This window comes from Hyla sarda, chromosome 2, assembly GCF_029499605.1.
Source record: "Hyla sarda isolate aHylSar1 chromosome 2, aHylSar1.hap1, whole genome shotgun sequence".
NCBI classification, from domain to species: Eukaryota; Metazoa; Chordata; class Amphibia; order Anura; family Hylidae; genus Hyla; species Hyla sarda.
In genome coordinates, this window is record NC_079190.1 from 212,504,506 (window position 1) to 212,526,408 (window position 21,903).

At 42.4% G+C, this 21,903-nt stretch overlaps 1 protein-coding gene across 6 annotated transcripts in view; it reads right to left on the minus strand.

The window, feature by feature from the left end:
• The window catches only part of CBLB (Cbl proto-oncogene B), a 207,124-nt gene that overhangs the window by 92,124 nt on the left and 93,097 nt on the right, over window positions 1-21,903 (minus strand). For all 6 annotated transcript variants that reach the window (XM_056556288.1, XM_056556287.1, XM_056556292.1 and 3 more), the window contains 2 exons: window positions 11,697-11,818; window positions 11,453-11,590 (listed from right to left, as the gene is read on the minus strand). In XM_056556288.1, the coding sequence (XP_056412263.1) occupies window positions 11,453-11,590; window positions 11,697-11,818 (260 nt within the window). The remainder of the gene's footprint in view (window positions 1-11,452; window positions 11,591-11,696; window positions 11,819-21,903) is intronic.

The window sequence follows — 21,903 nt, forward strand, 5'->3', positions numbered from 1 at the left end:
TTGTTAAACACACAAAAACTAAGGAAAGAAGAAATGCCTTAGAAAAGATAACTTTGTTTTCCCAACAGTTCTGCTAGGATGTCAGTATTTCATAATATTAGAAGGATGTAACTCTCTACTTGTTTGCCTTATTCGCTCTGTAAAGAACATAACATATAGCTTTGTGGTTTGATGCCTTGTGGTCTACATCTTTGGTATCAGTATTTGCCCTGCAGGGTTATAGTTGGGGTTCTGTTCAGAAAGCAAATGGAAAAAGAGATAAAAGTGAAATGCCTAGCAGGTACCACTTCACGTCACTTACTGGAGATAGATGGAGCAGCTTCTAGCTTGAATTTTTGAAGCTGAAAATGATTTGCCATAAGTATAGATAAATACACTGAAGCACACACATGTACTGTAAGGCTAGGTTTCCACTTGGTTTTTTTTGCACACCTAAAAAAACGCCAGCAAAAACGCCAGAAAAACTGCCACAGGTTTTTCCTGAGTTTTGGCAGTTTTTCTGGCGTTTTCCCTGGTGTGTGGAAACAGCCAAATTTGTCCCCTGTTGCAGTTTTCTCACTGTCTTCAGGTACCACTCTGTGGGTCGGATGCTGAGTGAACAGTCCACAGAGTGTAAGAAGATGAGGAGAGATGTATAGCATCACTACTCACCTCCTCCGGCCGTATAGTATACAGGGGGAATAGTGTACTCGTATATACTATACAGGAGCCGGGAATCCTGTCACCAGACTGACAGGACTCCCTGCTCCTATAGCCCCTTTGTGCGGTGTACAGTGTGTATAAAGCTATCTATGGATAGCTGTATATAGTGTATACAGAACAGGAGGTCCACTTACCTCTCTCGTTTCTGTCACTGCCGGTCCGTGTAGCTCCGCCCCCTAGTGATGACGTCCGTCCGTTTTGATGACATTGTCCGTTTTGGATAATGGGAACAGACCCTTCTGCCAGTGTCTACCCAGACAGGGAGACTCCAGCTGTTGCTATACTACAACTCAAAGGCTGTCTGGGCATGCTGGGAGTTGTAGTTTTGCACCAATTGGAGGCTCACTGTTTAGGTAGACATTGCATTATGGGCGCTCTCCCCTGCGGAGAGTGCAAAAAATGTCCTAACCTATTTTTTTTGTGTTTTTTTTTCTTCTGGTTTCAGATCCGTGTATGCAGAGGATTACGACGGATTCGATGGATTACGACGGATGAACTTTATTTTTTTAATTTTAATAAAATGGTTAACGAGGGCTGTGGGGGAGTGTTTTTTAAAATAAAATATTTTTTCCAATGTGTTGTGTCTTTTTTTTATTGAATATTCAGGCTTAGTTATGGAGGCTGTCTAATAGAATAAATCAATGACTAAGCCGGGGCTTAGTGTTAGCCCCAAAAACAGCTGGTGCTAACCCCCAATTATTACCCCGGTACCCACCGCCACAGGGGTGTCGGGAAGAGCCGGTACCAACAGGCCCGGAGCGTCAAAAATGGCGCTCCTGGGCCTAGGTAACAGGCTGGCGTTATTTAGGCTGGGGAGGGCCAGTAACAATGGTCCTCCCCCACCCTGGTAATGTCAGGCTGTTGCTGCTTTGTTGGTATCGTGCTGATACTGAATATACAGGGAACCCTATGCGTTTTTTTTTCATAAATAAAAAACAAAACAAAAAAAACGCATAGGGTTCCCTCTATTTTCAGTATCAGCCAGATACCAACCAAGCAGCAACAGCCTTGTTACTGGCCCTCCCCAGCCTAAATAACGCCAGCCTGTTACCGCCTAGGCCCAGGAGCGCCACTTTTGACGCTCCGGGCCTGTTGGTAACGGTTCTTCCCGGCACCCCTTTGGCGGTGGGTACCAGGGTAATAATTTGGGGTTAGCGCTAGCTGTTTTTGGGGCTAGCGCTAAGCCCTGACTTAGTAATGGATTCTGTCTATTAGACAGCCTCTATAACTAAGCCTTAATATTCAATAAAAAAGAAAACACAACACATTGGAACAATTATTTTATTTAAAAAACACTCCCCCACAGCCCTCGTTAACCATTTTATTAAAATATTTAAAAAATCCTGTTCATCCGTGGTAATCCATCGAATCCGTCGTAATCCTCTGCATACACGGATCTGAAACGAGAAGAAAGAAAAAAACAAAAAAAATAGGTTAGGACATTTTTTGTGCTCTCTGCAGGTGAGAGCGCCCATAATGCAATGTCTACCTAAACAGTGAGCCTCCAATTGTTGCAAAACTACAACTCCCAGCATGCCCAGACAGCCTTTGGCTGTCTGGGCATGCTGGGAGTTGTAGTTTAGCAACAGCTGGAGTCTAACTGTCTGGGTAGACACTGGAAGAAGGGTCTGTTCCCATTATCCAATATGGAAAATGTTAACAGAGCCTTATACCCTTGCCAGCCTGGATTGCGTCTGTAGCTCCACCCCCTAATGATGTCATCACTAGGGGATGGAGCTACACGGACCCGCGGGGACTGGACGGAGGTAAGGGGACTTCTTCATCTTCTGTATACACTATATACAGCTATCTATAGATAGCTGTATATAGTGTATACCGCCCAAAGGGTTAACCTACACTGTCCAGCAGTGTAAGTTAACTCTTTCCTTGCTGGGTTGGTGCATAGCGCACAGCTCAGCAAGGGGTTAAGTGATCCAGCAATGTGTATACTGTATACACAGTGCAGGCTCACTGTAAGTTCTTGCTGGGCAGTAGATATACAATGTATACCTACAGCTCAGCATCAGCTGTTCTCCGGGCTCTGTAGCCTTGAGAACAGCTGATCCCGACAGTCACTTTGATCGCAGCGGGTGTCAGGAGGAGTGACATCCCTGGGATCTGTCCCTTACTGCAGGTACTAATACTCCCAACATGGAGCACACTCTGCTCCATGCTGGGAGCTGTAGTACCTGCATTAATAGACAGATCGCAGTGAGTGTCACTCCTCCTGACACCCGTTGCGATCCTCCAGTATAATGTATAGATGTGGCCGGCTGCTCTTCTATGGTCCCCTGCACTGCCGTATATAATATATACATATTCCTATTTCCCACAGAGTTGTGATTGGCTGGAACCATCTGACCAATCACAGCTCTCTGCGGGAAATATGAATATGTGTATCTATACGGCAGTGCAGGGGACCATAGAAGAGCGGCCGCATCTATACATTATACAGAAGGATCGCAACGGACCCCGGCGATCTTTCAATTAGTACAGGTAACTACTACTCCTATCATGGAACAGTGTGTTCCATGCTGGGAGTAGTAGTACTACCTAAAAAAAAAAAAGTGAAACATACACACACACTCCATTTTTATTATTGTCGGCTACATTTTTAGTGCTTTACCCGTCCACATAAATTGATCCCTGTTTAAAAATTAATAAAAATTTTGTTATAAAAAAGATACATTTCGTTAAATACAATTTTTCCATCACTACTGTATCTTTTTTATTATTATTTTTTAATGGTACCCTACTAAATTTTAATAAAAAAAGGTATCTCCAACACTTTTTTGGATCGCTAAAGTCCAAAAGAGAATAAAAACCGCCTGAAAAAATGCCAAATTTAAAACCCACGTAGCATTTTCTTGGCATTTTTTCACTCCCATAGACTTCTATGGGAGAAAAACGGCAAGATTTTCCCGAAAAAACGTCAAAGTCTCGACAAAAGGTCGTTTTTTAAAAACTGCCAAGGAGCCCAAAAACGCCAAAAGGATAAAAAAAACACGAAACTGAAAAACACCAAGTGGATTTGGCATTTTGCAGTTTACTATTGACTTGCAGCTAACATCTGGCCGCAGCGTTTTTTCACAAAAAAAACGCCATGCGGCAGAATTGGCGTTTTTATTGCCGTTTTTGTGACACAAAAAAAAAGTGGAAACCTAGCCTCGAGGATTTTCAAAACTGCATGCTGCACTTTTTTCCTGTCAAATTGACAGACACTTCAGTAAAACTTTATGGGAACCACTGTAAATCAATGAGTTCTGTTGGTGTCAGTTTACTGTACTATGGTTTCCGTGATAAATGGAAATAGTGATTCAGGTGTGAACAAAGGCTTATTTACAAGTGGCAGTCATATTAAACACAACTATGGTAGTCTGTCTATTATTAAATGAAATATTTTCACAGGCACAAAGAATAAATGTTTTAAAGGGGTTCCCCGCCACGCTCCCTCACATAGACTTGCATTGAGGGGGTGTGGTGTGACGTCACGAGGGAACGGCCCATGAAGTCACAACCCCCACCGCTTGCTCCAAGCATTGGGAACAAAAGTGTTCTGAATGCTATGGCAGTGGTGTACCCCTTTAAGCTGCCCAGCAAGCTGCTATAAGGTGATAAGTGGAGCCCTGCTCACCACTACAATATAACAAATGAAAAACAATAGCATACCTCAGCGCTTGCTGGGACTTATAGTCCTCCTTATTATCCTCCTATACCTTAATGATGCGCTAAAATAAGCCGTAAATCTTTAATGGTAGTGATGTTGTACCACTAGGTATATGTCCTAAAATAAACAATGTTACTTGCTGAAGCAGAGTACTGAAGGCAAAACAGCCCATAAAATAGATAATCCAATTATGAGGATAACCATGTTCAAAATAGCAAGGTTAGGGTAATAAGGAGGACTATAAGCCCCAGCAAGTGCTTAGGTACGCTATTGTTTTTTTTATTTGTGATCTATTTATTACCCCTAATGCTTGAAGGGGTTATCACATGAACAGAGAAGCCATCTTCGTTCTCCAAGAATCTAATCCCCTCCCTTCCTACATCAGCTGATGAGCCAATTGTTTACCTACCTAATATTAGCTGCCTCCCTGGTGTTAAACGTGGTACAGGTAAACCTACTTTACTCTAGGTCTACAACATTAAAGGGTTGTCCAGGGAAAGAAACAACCTGTGTATGATGTCGGAAAGAATAAAAGAGCAACTTACTAATACAGTGATCCCTTAACTTACAATGGCCTCAACATACAATAGTTTCAACATACAATGTTTGTTTCTGGACCATTGTAACTTGAAACCAGACTCAACATACAATGTACAGACAGTTCAGATCTGTGATAGACAGGTCGATGGCTGGAAGAACCGACCAATCAGAATGGGCATTTTACTGGTAAAACATCTGTATTACTGAAGTGTATGCACTGACTGGCTATCTGGTAGTGCCCCCTACAGTACAGGGAGGAACTTCAAGTTCTGTACTACTCCTTACATGTGCCAGGGTTAGCTACTCCTTTGGACACCAACCAGGGTGCCTCCAGCTGTTCCAAAACTACAACTCCCAGCGTTGGCTGTCCGGGCATGCTGGGATTTGTAGTTTTGCAACAGCTGGAGGATACCTGGTTGGAAAACACTGACATAGACATTGATTTACAGCTCCCAGCAGATCTTTCTTACTTTTATATCTTAGGACTTGTTGTATCTATATTAGTTATCTACCTATTTTTCTTTAATCCTCACCTTTTCCTATTTTGGATGACATTTTGGGGCTTCAGAACCAATTACCAGGTTTCCATAGAGTTATGGTCTCAACATACAATGGTTTCAACATACAATGGTCGTTCTGGAACCAATTAATATTGTAACTTGATTGACCACTGTATTAAGTTATTAGCTATAATGCACAGATCTCTCCATATAAACTCTGCTCTCTACCTTGTAGCTATCCCATCACACAGTGCCCCCATCCCCGATACCCCCTTCCCCTCCTGCCTGCTCACGGTGAGACCACTGATATGATTGTTCATAAGATTTTATCGCAGCAGGAAGTGTTTCTCAAATAAGACAGCAGTGAACCTGTTCTGACAAACTACTGTGACAGAGAGGCTTCCTTCTGCCTTAAAATCTAAGAAGCAGTAATATGAGCTCCCCTCTTCAGATTACTGGTCTCTCCCTGAGCAAACAGGAGGAGACGAAGGGGGAACAAGGACAGAAGCTTTACACAGAAGCCAGACATCTCAGCTAATATGGAAGATCTCTAATCTATCTATCTATCTATCTATATATATAAATATGCAATCTCCACCACAGCACAAATAATCAGAGGTCCAGGATCAAGTAGAAAGGCTTCCAAGTTTATTCACACCATAAATGTGATAGCGGTGCAACGTTTCGGCAAACTGCCTTTATCAAGCATGCTTGATAAAGGCAGTTTGCCGAAACGTTGCACCGCTATCACATTTATGGTGTGAATAAACTTGGAAGCCTTTCTACTTGATCCTGGACCTCTGATTATTTGTGCTGTGGTGGAGATTGCATATTTATGGACTGCTGACTTGCCAGTTGGCTGACCACGTGCACTTACAGAGGGGGTCTTTGCTGGCTCTTTTCGTTTGGAGTATCTATATATATATATATATATATATATATATATATATATATATATATAAAACTCAACGTGTGTGTGTGTGTGTGTATGTATGTATGTTCCACAAAAACTTCCAAATGGCTAAAGATATTAACATGAAACTTGCCACACATGTTACTTATATGTCAACAGCAAACATAGGATAGGTAATTTAACCCTTACTCACCCCCATTTGCCATGGGCGGGGTTTATGTTTAAAGTCCCATGCAAGTCAATGGGAAATATATGTTACCGCATAACTTCCAAATGGCTGGAGATATTTCGATAATACTTGGTCACATGTTACTTATATGTCCACTTAAAATATTGGATAGTTCATTTAGCCCTTAACTACCCCCATTTGTGAGGGTCGAGGTTTTTGTTTTAAGTCCCATGCAAATCAATGGGAAATGTATGTTCTCACAGAACTTCTGTACGGCTGGAGATATTTCAATACCTGGTACACATATTACTGGTCGGGATACGAGGATGGGAGGTCAGGATAGGAGGTCAGGTAGGAGGTCGGGATAGGAGGACAGGATATGAGGACCGGATATGAGGACGGGATAGGAGGTCTGGATAGGAGGTCGAGATATGAGGATGGGAAAGGAGGACGGGATAGGAGGACGGGATAGGAGGACGGGATAGGAGGACGGGATAGGAGGACGGGATAGGAGGACGGGATAGGAGGACGGGATAGGAGGACGGGATAGGAGGACGGGATAGGAGGACGGGATAGGAGGACGGGATAGGAGGACAGGATAGGAGGTTGAGATAGGAGGTCGAGAAATGAGGAAGGGATTGGAGGTCGGGATAGGAGGACGGGATAGGAGGTCGAGAAAGGAGGACGGGATAGGAGGATGGGATAGGAGGAAGGGATAGGAGGTCGAGAAAGGAGGACGGGATAGGAGGATGGGATAGGAGGAAGGGATAGGAGGAAGGGATAGGAGGACGGGATAGGAGGTCGGGACAGGAGGTCGGGACAGGAGGTCGAGATAGGAGGACGGGATAGGAGGCCGGGATGTGGGGTTAGGATATGACAACAATATATGAGGAAGGGATATGAAATCAAAAGCTTCCTCCTTTGTTTATTTTCCTCCCCAACAAGGATTAGGAAGGAAAAACCGGGCAACGCCGGGTACTCAGCTAGTCTATATATATATAAAACTCAATGTGTGTGTGTGTATGTTCCAGCATCACGTCCAAACTGCTAAAGATATTAACATGAAACTTGGCACACATGTTACTTATATGTCAACAACAGACATAGGATAGGTAATTTAACCCTTACCCACCCCCATTTGCCAGGGTCAGGGTTTTTGTTTCAAGTCCCATACAAGTCTATGGGAAATATGTTACTGCAGCATAACTTCCAAACGGCTGGAGATATTTCGATACTACTTGGTCACATGTCCACTTAAAATATAGAATAGTTAATTTAACCCTTAACTACCTCCATTTGTGAGGGTCAGGGTTTTTGTTTAAAGTCCCATGCAAATCAATGGGAAATGTATGTTTCCACATCATTTCCATATGGCTGGAGATATTTCAACACCTGGTACACATATTACAGGTCGAGATAGGAGGTCGGGATTGGAGGTCGGGATTGGAGGTCGGGATTGGAGGTCGGGATAGGAGGTCGGGATAGGAGGTCGGGATAGGAGGTCGGGATAGGAGGTCGGGATGGGAGGAAGAGATAGGATGACGGGATAGGAGGACGGGATAGGAGGACAGGATTGGAAGTAAGGATTGGAAGTCGGGATAGGAGGACGGGATGGGAGGTCAGGATGGGAGGTCGGGATATGGGGTTGGGATATGACAACAATATATAAGGACAGGATATGAAGTCAAAAGCTTCCTCCACAACAAGGATTAGGAAGGAAAAACCAGGCAACGCCCGGTACTCAGCTAGTAACATTATATAAGTCACTTTTTTATACTATTTGACACTATACAAAGGTTGTTTGTTTAACTTTGTCAACTTTGTTGACAAAGCGGGAATGGCCTCAGTGGCACTCTTCCCTTTTCTTGCCTACGGTCATTCAGCTAGATGCATCTAGACAGCTACCTTGCCCAAGATGCACACTGGATAGCATTGCTAATCATGGAAGCCATTTTTATTTTTGGGGATAGCTCGGATAAAGTAAAACACAGTATTTATACAAATGAATGAAGACATACTGCAGTAAATGCTGCATGTGATCCCTTTGGTTGTAAAAGGACCAAACCCAGGATTCCCAGCCAGGTTTCTATGCTGGCACTTGCCAGGCCCGAAGTGGTATAATATCTGCAAACTGAAGAGGCTGGCACATTTATACTAGAACTAGTCAACCTCTAGATCAAATTTAAGATTGAAAACCTACAGACAATACAGAAACTGCTAAACTACAGCATCAGTTACATTTTCAGCACACTATTCAGCAAGTGAAGCAGTTGCAAATACAAGTCTGTCACTTCCGATGCCAAGTACAATTTATTTCATATTGTGATAAAATCTTTGATATTTCTGCTACATTGTACATGATAGGGACATCTTCCAAACAGGAAATGGAATGATTATTTTGTGATAAACTATGCCAGCTTCTACTTTTAACAGACAGTCTAAATCTGAAAATAATAAAATAAATAAACATTCTTTATAAAGTGTTCCAAAACATATTCTAAATTGCAGCATCTAGAGGGGGGGAAAGAACCAAACAGAATGTTTTCTCCACCCACACAGTCTATTAACATGTTGGTGACTTCTGTCTTGCTGCGAATGGATGAATAGTACTCCAGGTGGATCTGATCTACAATGAACGACCGCACAGAGAAAGAAGAAAGAGGAATATGCGGATCATTATCAGTCAACTTATTTATATTATCAGGGATTCTTGATGGTGGATTTAAATGTCTATGAAAAGTAACAGGACCTTTAAATCTGGACGAGGTTTCTGTAAATGTGACACCTCAGGTGACAAGCATTTTACTGTTCTAGTAAAACCAAAGATCATAAATCAACAATTTTTTTTTTTTTTTTTTAAAGTTTAAGTGGGAACTTTTGCAGATGAGCCCTGAAGCTCCGCCTAAGGTGTGGACTGTGCAGCAATACCATACATATGGATGGACAGTTTTGGAGTCATTTTGAGGGGAAAAAAACAGGAATATTTTTCTATTCTTGGGCAACATAAAAATCTCATGATTTAAATAGTGCATTCATTTCCTGACCTAGGTCTTAAAAGGGGTACTCTAGTACTTAAATGCTTGATCACAGGGGGAGGTCTGACCTCTGGGACCTTCTGTGATCTTCAGAATGTGCCCTCTAATCTACCTGCAGCATGGAACGTGGGGTTGACATATGCTTCATGCATAAAAAGAAAAACTACCACAAGAGGACATAGTTTTAAATTAGAGGGGCAAAGGTTTAAAATATGAGGAAGTATTTATTTACTGAGAGAGTAGTGGATGCATGGAATAGCCTTCCTGCAGAAGTGGTAGCTGCCAATACAGTTGAAGGAGTTTAAACATGCATGGGATAAGCATAAGGTTATCCTTCATATAAGATAGAGATAGGCATAAGGCTATCCTTCATATAAGATAGAGATAGGCATAAAGCTATCCTTCATATAAGATAGGGATAGGCACAAGGCTATCCTTCATATAAGATAGAGATAGGCATAAGACTATCCTTCATATAAGATAGAGATAGGCATAAGGCTATCCTTCATATAAGATAGAGATAGGCATAAAGCTATCCTTCATATAAGATAGGGATAGGCACAAGGCTATCCTTCATATAAGATAGAGATAGGTATAAGGCTATCCTTCATATAAGATAGAGATAGGCATAAAGCTATCCTTCATATAAGATAGAGATAGGCATAAGGCTATCCTTCATATAAGATAGAGATAGGCATAAGGCTATCCTTCATATAAGATAGAGATAGGCATAAGGCTATCCTTCATATAAGATAGATAGGCCTAAGGCTATCCTTCATATAAGATAGAGATAGGCATAAGGCTATTCTTCATATAAGATAGACATAAGGCTAACCTTCATATAAGATAGGGCCAGGGACTATTGATAGGATTCAGATTATTGGGCAGACTAGATGGGCCAAATGGCTCTTATCTGCCGACACATTCTATGTTTCACTCTGGTAGCACCAGAGATACCTGAGCACAGTGCTTGTGTAGCTCCCTCGCTTCCATAGAGAATGCATGGAGCTCTTGCCAACTATGCTATCCATGCAGCGGGAAGATTAGGGCCCCACTCTGTAAATTATGGGGAGGGGGGGTCCCAGAGGTCAGACACCCCATGATTAGATCACTCATTACCCATGATTACTTTTTCTCTATCCTGTGAATAGTGGATTCATTTTTAAACAGTAGAATATCCCTTTGAGAACCAATTCCATGCATCATTGTTTTTTAAACTTCCAGGAGATGATCTGTAACCTTCTGCCATCCCTATCTTGAGATGGAGACACATGATAAGGTCATGTGCACATAGATATATGTTGTGCCTGTGTGCAGTGATGCTCCTCTTTGAGCCTTAAGCAGTGTGGGGATGCCAAGCCTGAAAATTCATTTTCTGAATAGTTACAAAGGGTTTAAAACTCTTCTTGGACCCAAACAAATTAAAATGCCCAGTTTTCATTTACTATTGTTTGTTTTCAGAGATGAATTTACTAACTCCAACCTTTTTGGACAAATTATTGACCTAAAGCTCTAGACATTGCCCTGTGGATATGTCTGCAGACATGAGGAAAAAGACATGTAATGATCAGTTCAGATAGATATAGCAGAGTTAAATCTATCATTTAACACCTTCTTAAAGGAGTACTCCAGACACATTTTCTATAAACCAGGGGAAGCCCTTTAAAGGGGTACTCCGCTGCCCTGCTTCCGGAGCTCTGCTCCCAGCGTCCGGAAGTTTATTGTTCCGAACGCTGTGTGTGGGCTTCCGTGTTCAGGGCCGCCCCTCGTGACGTCACGCTCGCCCCCTCAACGAAAGTCTATGGGAAGGGGTGCGACGGCAGGGCAAATGAGTACCCCTTTAAGATGTTCAAAATTCCAAATTTAAATCTGCTACATCTGTAGCTATACAAACTATTGGTATATGCATTTTACACGTGTACTTACAATCCTTCTCGACTGCCATCGATCAGGGCTTGAAACAGAGGTTTGTTATGAGGTATTGTCTGTAGGATATTCCCATCACTAGTCACATAGCCAATAGCCCACTGTCCTAGTCTTGTGCAACTTAATCTAAAAATATAACTGAGAAGAACAAAAAAAAAAGTGAAGGTCAAATTAGAAATGAAGCCACAAACAGAAATGCACGTGCACCTAAGAATAAAGGAAGGCAAAAGAACTTCTGATGTACCTTCCTGGCTTAGTACTGTACTTCTGTAAGCGTGCCTTGACTTCATCGTAGGTTAGAAAAGCCATATAGCCAGGATGAGTCACTGCTAAAAAGTTCCAGTTCCTTAGTATGGAGCCCCAGGGCTGAGGGGAAGAAAAACAAGAGAAAGGAGAATTAATCGGAAAACATTTATGTACAGTATGTGTATCTAAAAGAGATATAAAATAGAATTAGTTATTCCCTTGTATTTTTTACATTAGCTACATATTATCTATCTTTAACCCCTTAACGACGCAGGACGTATATTTACGTCCTGCGCCGGCTCCCGCGATATGAAGCGGGATCGCATCATATCGCGTCGGTCCCAGCGCTAATCAACGGCCGGGACCCGCGGCTAATACCACACATCGCCGATCGCGGCGATGTGCGGTATTAACCCTTTAGAAGCGGCGGTCAAAGCTGACCGCCGCTTCTAAAGTGAAACTGAAAGTATCCCGGCTGCTCAGTCGGGCTGTTCGGGACCGCCGCGGTGAAATCGCGGCGTCCCGAACAGCTGATCGGACACCGGGAGGGCTCTTACCTGCCTCTTCGGTGTCCGATCGACGAATGACTGCTCCGTGCCTGAGATCCAGGCAGGAGCAGTCAAGCGCCGATAATGCTGATCACAGGCGTGTTAATACACGCCTGTGATCAGGATGAGAGATCAGTGTGTGCAGTGTTATAGGTCCCTATGGGACCTATAACACTGCAAAAAAAAGTTAAAAAAAAGTGTTAATAAAGGTCATTTAACCCCTTCCCTAATAAAAGTTTGAATCACCCCCCTTTTCCCATAAAAAAAATAAAACAGTGTAAAAAAATAAATAAACATATGTGGTATCGCCGCGTGCGTAAATGTCCGAACTATAAAAATATATCATTAATTAAGCCGTACGGTCAATGGCGTACGCGCAAAAAAATTCCAAAGTCCAAAAAAGCGTATTTTGGTCACTTTTTATAACATTAAAAAATGAATAAAAAGTGATCAAAAAGTTTGATCAAAACAAAAATCATACCGATAAAAACTTCAGATCACGGTGCAAAAAATGAGTCCTCATACCGCCCTGTACGTGGAAAAATAAAAAAGTTATAGGGGTCAGAAGATGACATTTTTAAACGTATAAATTTTCCTGCATGTAGTTATGATTTTTTCCAGAAGTGCGACAAAATCAAACCTATATAAGTAGGGTATCATTTTAACCGTATGGAGCTACAGAATAATGATAAGGTGTAATTATTACCGAAATATGCACTGCGTAGAAACGGAAGCCCCCAAAAGTTACAAAATGGCGGTTTTTTTTCGATTTTGCCGCACAATGATTTTTTTTTCCGTTTCGCCGTGCATTTTTGGGTAAAATGACTAATGTCACTGCAAAGTAGAATTGGCGACGCAAAAAATAAGCCATAATATGGATTTTTAGGTGGAAAATTGAAAGGGTTATGATTTTTAAAAGGTAAGGAGGAAAAAACAAAAGTGCAAAAACGGAAAAACCCTGAGTCCTTAAGGGGTTAAAAAAATGTAAAATAAAAAAAATTAAAATAAAAAATAAATCAGGGAATCTTGTCATTTACTCACTTCTAAGCCTCAAAATAGGTTGACATATTTATGTTCTTTTCAGCATTTGTTAAGCGGCTCGGGCAAGATGGCTGTCCCCTCGATCATGAAGAAAAAATAGAAAGAAAAAACCTAACGTTTTATGGGCTGTGTCTGGTGGTGCATCTAAGATACATTGAAGTGCACCGGGCTGACTAGTTATACAATATATAACCTGTGGACATGTTCAGATGTTTTTGGAAGAAAGTAGCCTTGGTGTTCTAAGGGTATTTCTCTATAGGAAATCTGCAGATTTTGTTACGATTCACTTTAATAGGTCCACGATAGCTGCTAATTTGTAGATTTCCTGTGGCCCCAATGAAGTAAATGGTAGTGAAATTCACAGTGGATCTCCCACAGCAGGAAACCCAACGTGATTGTATCAACATGTGAACGTATCCCAGTCCTGAATTGGGCTAAAATGACAACTAAAATCGTATCAGTTACTGTGAATACTGCCTTCTCTTTGACCTAAACACCTTGTGAGATCGTCTAAACTACATTTTCTATCATCGTATTCACACAATAAAAAACTGGCCATAAAATAGAGATTTTAGCTTGCCAGTGAGTGACTTGTTGTTCAGTTGATCCATGAAGGTTGCCTTTGTGGACAGCAATGACATATCGTATATACTCGAGTATAAGCAGATTTTTTCAGCATGATTTTTCACGCTGAAAACACCCCCCTCGGCTTATACTGGAGTGAACTCTCCACCCTCAGTGGTCTTCAACCTGCGGACCTCCAGTTGTTTCAAAACTACAACTCCCAGCATGTCCGGGCATGCTTGGAGTTGTAGTTTTGAAACATCTGGAGGTCCGCAGGTTGAAGACCACTGCGGCCTTCATCATCATTCAGCCCCCCCCCCCCCCCTTTTTTTTTGTACTCACCTCCCCTCGACAGGAAGGAAGGGTGAGCTGGTCCGGGCCATCTATGCTGCAGGGACCGTCCAGTGGGGAGGGATAGTCGTTGCGGGCTGTCTATCTTCACTGAGGGGGCATTTTCTCCGTGCTTCGGGCCCAGGACTAGTGACGTTGCCTTGAGGACGACGCACAGGGACGTTCATGTGCAACGTCCCTGTGCGTCGTCGTCAAGGCAGCGTCACTATTCCGGGCCCGTAGCACGGAGAAGAAGCCCTCCCCGGTGAAGATGGACAGCCCAGAACGACTATCCCTCCCCACTGGACGGTCCCTGCAGCATAGATGGCCCGGACCAGCTCACCCTTCCTTCCCACCGAGGGGAGGTGAGTACAAAACTAAAGGGGGGGGGGGGGATCTGGATGATGACGAAGGCCGCAGTGGTCTTCAACCTGCGGACCCCCAGATGTTTAAAAACTACAACTCCCAGCTTGCCCGGATGGCTGTCCGGGCATGCTGGGAGTTGTAGTTTTGAAACATCTGGAGGTCCGCAGGTTGAAGACCACTGTTCAGACATTGGCAGGCGATGATGATGAAGGGGGGGGGGCTTGGGATGATGACAGGTGGTGATGATGAAGGGGGGGGGTGGGATGATGACAGGGGGATGATGACAGGCGGTGATGATGAAGGGGGGGATGATGACAGGGAAATGATGAAGGGGGCGGATGATGACAGGCGGTGATGATGAAGGGGGTGTGTGGGATGATGACAGGGGGATGATGACAGGCAGTGATGATGAAGGGGGGGATGATGACAGGGTAATGATGAAGGGGGGGATGATGACAGGGTGATGATGATGAGGATGTTAATGACGGGGGTCTGGATGATGACAGGGGGGGGATGATGTATTTCCCACCCTAGGCTTATAGTCGAGTCAATAACTTTTCCTGGGTTTTTCGGGTGAAATTAGGGGCCTCGGCTTATATTCGGGTTGACTTATACTCGAGTATACTGTATATGGTATGTTAACAGATCCATCACCAACAATTGGCCAATAAATCTTTGCTTTGTGAACTGATCTGGAATTCTACAGAATGGGTGCATATCTGTTTGATGGCAAAAGTTAAAAAAAAAAAATAAATTTTTTTCATTTGTGGTTTGCTAAAGATATCTGCCTTCAGTTGGTATCTGCCATAGGTTGTGTCCGTCCAGTCAACAACATGTGTATTACTGCATTATTTTGTCTATGATTCTATGTACATAGTAAGAACCTGTGTATACAGTCCATCTGCTAAGCATTGTTTTCCACTTGTCATGATCACCCCCTATGGGTCCGGCAGAGATGTCTTAGTTATTGATGTTGTTACACCATGTAAGGATCACTTGGTTATTTGTAAAGTTAGGTGTTTCTTTCAGGAGGCCATATATCAATTTCAGTATTATTGACACTGAAGGACGTACTACATTATGATACATATTAAAATATCCTTTTACAGTATTAGATGTCAAATACATTTCAATGTAACAGCTTATGTTTATATGTACATATAACTCATTATATGGCATCCAAATTAATGTTGTATAATTGTTATATTAATATTTAAAAAAACAATAAATATTAAAACGAGATGCTAGAGATCGTGCAAGGGTTAAAGCAGACCTCTGGGTACAGTTACCAGTTCCAACAAGTCACTAAATTAACCCTTTGATTAGCGATCGACCGATTATCGGTTTGGCCGATATTATCGGCCAATAATCACGATTTTGGGCATTATCAGTATCGGCAATTACCTTGCCGATAAGCCAATAATGTCTCACCCCCCGCACCGCCCCCACCGCGTGCGCCATCCCCCCCCCCCCCCCCCCGACCCGCCGCACTGCATCACCCCCCCCACCGCACCGCCCCGGCCCCATTGCTTCCCCCATCCCCGGTTTTATAATTACCTGTTCCCGGGGCCTGGGGTCCACGTTACTTCTGGCTCCTGCTGCGTCCTGCGTTATGCTGTGCGCAATGATGAATGACGTTACGTGACGCGACGTGACGTCACCGTCAGTGCGCACAGTGACAGCTCAGGAGGACACCACCAGAGCCAGATGTAGAGTGGACCCCGGGCCCCGGGAAAAGGTAATTATAAAACCGGGGATGGGGGAGGCAATGGGGCCGGGGCGGTGCGGTGGGGCGGTAGGGAGCGCGGAGCGGTGCGGCGGTAGGGGGAGCGGTGCGGCCGTGGGGGGAGCGGTGCGGCGGTGGGGGTGGTGGTGATAGGACTCAGGACCCCCAAAAAGGACCCCCAAAAAGGAGGGAGAGAAGTGGGCGGCGGTCTATGGCACCGCAAAAGCCACTGCAGTTCATTGATTTAAATCAATGATCTGCAGCAGTGTCGCGGGGGGATAAATAGCCGATAACTTATACCAGAATATCGGTATAAATTATCGTCCCTAACCTCCACCGATTATCGGTATCGGCCCTAAAAAAAACTATATCGGTCGATCCCTACCTTTGATAAATGTGTTTTACCAGAGCCTCTTTTAGGAAGGTGAGCTTATATTTTTAGAGATAAAGACCAGAGCTGATGAATTGAACATTTAATCTGAAAGGTTTCACAGTGCCATGTATAAAAATACAGAAACAAATAACATGCAGGTCACAAAAAGATAATAAAGAGTGTACAAGATAATTCAGGAAACTAAAAAATGCTCTTAAATAAGATTATTGTTGCTTAGAAGCCCTTGAGAGCTATTAACACGGAGTTTTACATGCGTATTAGTGGACTATATATATTATATATATATATTTTTTTTATTTTTTTTTATTTTTTTGGCCTAAGTAGGGCAACCTTTTTCAATATAGGAAATCAATTTCCCCCCCCCCCCTTTTTTTCTTTTTCTCTTTCGCACCACCAGCAAATATCCGCCTCAAGCGGAATATACATAGACATTTTTTCTTTTTGCAACAGCAGGTAGGCATCAATGATATGCATTGATATCACTGTGTTAATATTTAATAATCATACTGAACACCTTTACTAAAAATATCACTACATTGCTGTATCTTTTTTAGTGACCAAGTACATCTCCTTCCCAACACTCCAATTCAGTAGTCAATTGGATAATTGGACACAGCAACCCGAATTGACACCATTCAACTCCCTCAGCTTGTTGATTATTCCAATCGAAATCCACAGATTACATTCACAGCACAGAGTACTTTACAGGTGGGTGACGTACAACATAGTTCACCCTTGATCATCAATACATGTAAATCCAATCACAGTAACCCCGCATTTGTATCTTTTTACAGATCAACTGTGGAATAGAGATCACAACAGACAGAATATATTCTATGAGACACTCTGCACTTTATAATTATACCAAATATATTTTTACGCCTAATAAATATCAATTGTTTTTTAACCAGTATCTGTCACTTTAATAAGCGCCGGCACTTTATAATTAATTTGCAGAATTTGGCAGGATTTTTTTTTTTTTTTTTTTTTACATTTTCAAAAAGACATACGGTACACCTGCCACTCACAAAATACTAACAGAAAACTAAAATATTAATTGCACGGTATACAAGCTTTTCCATACAGTGCAAGAACAGTATCTATGTATACCTGCTAAATATAATGAACCCAGTTCCTCAGCCCTCTGTGTCATGTGACTGGCATTCATTGTACTAGCTTTCACCAACAGAGAGCAGCATGACTCTCCAGCACAATGTAAAACATGTTGTAGTAAATGTTGCCTAGCTGTGTGATGGGTCTAGATTTCTAAGATCATTACCATATCATTGGGGACTGTAGGTACAAAGTAAACAACTAAGCATTGCATCTGGGCAAAACAGGACCCAGCACTACCCTGTGCACCGATCTTCAGCAAAACGTGCATCATTAATCATCAACCTAACAAATTCTGGCAAGACGTTTATGTACGAATAGTATAGCCAAAGTCAGAGAAGTGATGTGAAGCCATATATAAAGGCGTACTATACGTTTTTTACTTGAACATTTTTCAGACGACAACAAAACGTATAAAAATATATTTCAGCCTGACCACACAGCATGTTCAAAAATATATTCAACACTCATATATAGTATCTAGAACAATTTGTGAATCTTTCAGCCTTGGCAGCAATCGTCTTACATTAAGTGCAATACTTTATAATCATAAAAAAGAAAGTTACTCGTAGCAGGATGCTCCCTTAAAGCAGCTTACTGGAAACGCTGGTCAAGAAGTGTTTAAGAGGAATAAGCAAGTAGTATTTGGATTTAGCAGAAATGCATTTACCAAGCTTCTGTCAGGATGGCCGCAAAAGTGGATTATTTTTATCTCCACTGCAGAAAGACAGCTAAAAACACCAACTAAACCAATCAGTGTATTCTGAGAATGATAAACAGTTCAGCCTTAACCCCTTAAGGACGCAGGACGTAAATGTACGTCCTGGTGCGGTGGTACTTAACGCACCAGGACGTACATTTACGTCCTAAGCATAACCGCGGGCATCGGAGCGATGCCCGTGTCATGCACGGCTGATCCCGGCTGCTGATCGCAGCCAGGGGCCTGCAGGCAATGGCCGACGCCCGCCACCCGCTTCTCTCCCCCTACCTGTCAGGGTGGTCCGGGCCATCCATCCTTCCTTCCTGTAGTGTCCGGGGGCGTTCCGGGTGAAGAGTACCATTACGGGCAAGTTTAATTTTTTTATTGACTCGGAGGGTGGGGGAGGGGCCCGACCGGTATAGCGGTATGGGAAAAAATCCATATCGCCCAGCATCACGGTGGGGGGTGCGATGCGGTGCGGTGGGTCGGGGGTGCGGTGTGGCGGGTCGGGGGGGGGGGTGGCGGTCGCGGTGCGTGGGGGCGGTGCGGGGGGCGGGGCATTATCGGCTTATCGGCAAGGTAATTGCCGATACCGATAATGCCCAAAATCGTGATTATCGACCGATAATATAGGCCATACCGATAATCGGTCGATCCCTAATATATATATGTTTTTTTTTTTTTGGTTCACTCGAGTATAAGCCGAGGAGGGCGCTTTCTGCATGAAAAATCGGGCTTATACTCGAATATATACGGTAAATAAAAAAAAAATAACTACATGCATGAAAATTAATACATTTAAAATTGTCATTTTTGACCCCTATAACTTTTTTATTTTTCTGCGTACTGGGCGGTATGAGGGCTCATTTTTTGCGCTGTGATCTGAAGAAGTTTTTAGCAGTATCATTTTTGTATTGATCAGATATTTTGATCATTTTTTATTCATTTTTTCATGATATAAAAATTGGACTTTTTTTGCACGTAAGCCATTGACCATGAAGTTTAATTAGTGATATATTTTTATAGTTCGGACATTTCTGCACGAGGCGATGCCACATATGTTTTTTTTTTTTACTCAGGTTTTTTTTTTTTTTTTTAATGGGAAAAGGGAGATGATTCTTATTTTTCTTAGGGAAGGGGTTAAATGATCTTTATTAAAGGGGTACTCCACCTCTATCCCATATCCTTTGAATAGGGGATAAGATGTCTGATTGCGGGGGTCCCACCACTGGGTCCCGCGCTTCCAGAGCAGTAACAGGTGGGTGCTGCGTGCTATATTGCGGGGGTCCCCAGCGGCGGGACCCCCGAGAGAAGACATCTTATCCCCTATGTCTAGGGGTGGAGTACCCCTTTAACTTTTTTTTCACACTTTTTTTTTTTGCAGTGTTATAGCCCCCTCTAGTGGCTATAGCACTGCACACACTGATCTGCTACACAGATCATTGCCATACATTAACATGGCAATGATCAGTGCTATTAGGGGTCGATTGCTCAAGCCTGGATTTGAGGCTTGGAGCAATCAATCGCCGCTCGGACGCACAGTAGGCAGGTAAGGCACCCTTCTGCTGAGTCCTAGCTGATCAGGACATCGCGATTCACTGTGATGGTCCCGATCAGCCCGACAGAGCTGCCGGGAGAGTATTTTTGTTACTTTAGATGCGGCGATCAAATTTGAACACCGCGTCTAAAGGGTTAATGCCGCACACTATTAGCCCAGGGTCCCGGCTTTCATTAGCCGCTGGGACCGACCCGCTATGACGCAGGGTCATGGCGTGACCCTGCATTATAGGCCGTGACCCAGCGCAGGGCGTACAGGTAAGCCCTGTGTCCTTATGAGGTTAAAAATCTTAAGACTTCCTCTACTTATCAGCTGCTGTATGCTACAGAGGAAGTTGTGTAGTTCTTTACAGTCTGACCACAGTGCTCTCTGCTGACACCTCTGTCCATTTCAGGAACTGTCCAGAGCAGGAGAGGTTTGCAATGGGTATTTGCTCCTTCTCTGGACAGTTCCTGACATGGACACAGGTGTCAGCAGAGAGCACTGTGATAAGACTGTAAAGATCTACACAACCTTCTCTGTAGCATACAGCAGCTGATAAGAACTGGAAGTCTTAAGATTTTTAAATATAAGCCATTTACAAATCTGGAAAGAACTATACAACTTCCTCTGTAGTATACAGAAGCTGATAATTACTAGAAATTTTAAGATTTTTAAATAAAAGTAATTTACAAATCTCTATAACTTTCTGACACCAGTAAATTTGAAAGCCTTTTTTTCTCCAAAGTACCCCTTTAATTCTGGAATAACAATTGTCTAAAATTAAGCTTCCCTTTGTTCTCTAAGGGTGGGGGAGCTTTTATGGTATGTAGAAAGTGATCTGTACAGCATTACAGTGAAATATGACACCAGAAGATAGAGTATAGATAATGTTGACAGATCAGTCTCCCCTTCCCTGTGGAATGGGGAGGACACATGGCACACCAGAAAATAGAAAGGGCATATCTCAGTATTTGGCCCTAATACGTGGGAATTTTTTTTTTAGATGATACATACCCTTTAAATTGAGGAGTATTTTGGCTCAGTGGTTAATATTACTGGGTTCAAATCCAATCACAGACAACATCTGCATAAAATATGCAAGTTCTCCCAATTTTTGCATGGGCTTCCTTTGGGTACTTGAGTTTTCTCTCAAAATAATTCTAATTAATCTGGGATTTAAATTGTGGGCCCTATTGGTGTCAATGAGTAATGAAAGTGCTGCAGAAAATGTTGGCACTATACAAATAAAAAAAAAATCTCTAAAAACATGTTTCTGTGCTTGTAACTGTGGCATGACAAATATAATAAGCATAGGGACATGGGCTTTAAAAAAAAATACATGTGTTCGCAACTGGCACACAAAAAGTCTTTTTATTGCATTTGCTGCACAAGAAGTATCTTCTTTTTAGAGCCATCTTATGCAACATAATGGACTGTCAAATCAAATACTGCATCCTCATCTGAAAATCCCCATAAAGCCAAAAGAATATCTGACAATTTTGGTATGGTGCAACACTGTCTGACACATAACACTGCACTGTTCTCTCTCTTATATGCCTTCCATTGTGATCTAGGAATAGTAGACAGGTTTAAGGAGAATTTTTTTCACAAATATATAACATGTAAAGTGTAGCCAACATGGTATATAGCTTGAAGATTTTTAAATCTAAAATGTTGCTGTTATCTTCCTAGACCTGACAATCATAAAGTACAACTTGGATGTTAGCATATGAGTACTGTACATTTGCTTATATTCTCTACTATTACTTTTTCTTTCATAGCCATACATATTATATGGCTGTAATGTTTTTTCCTTGGTTTCTGAAATAATGTAAAAAAAAAAATATTTAAAATAAACAGTTATACACAAAAAAAAAAACAAA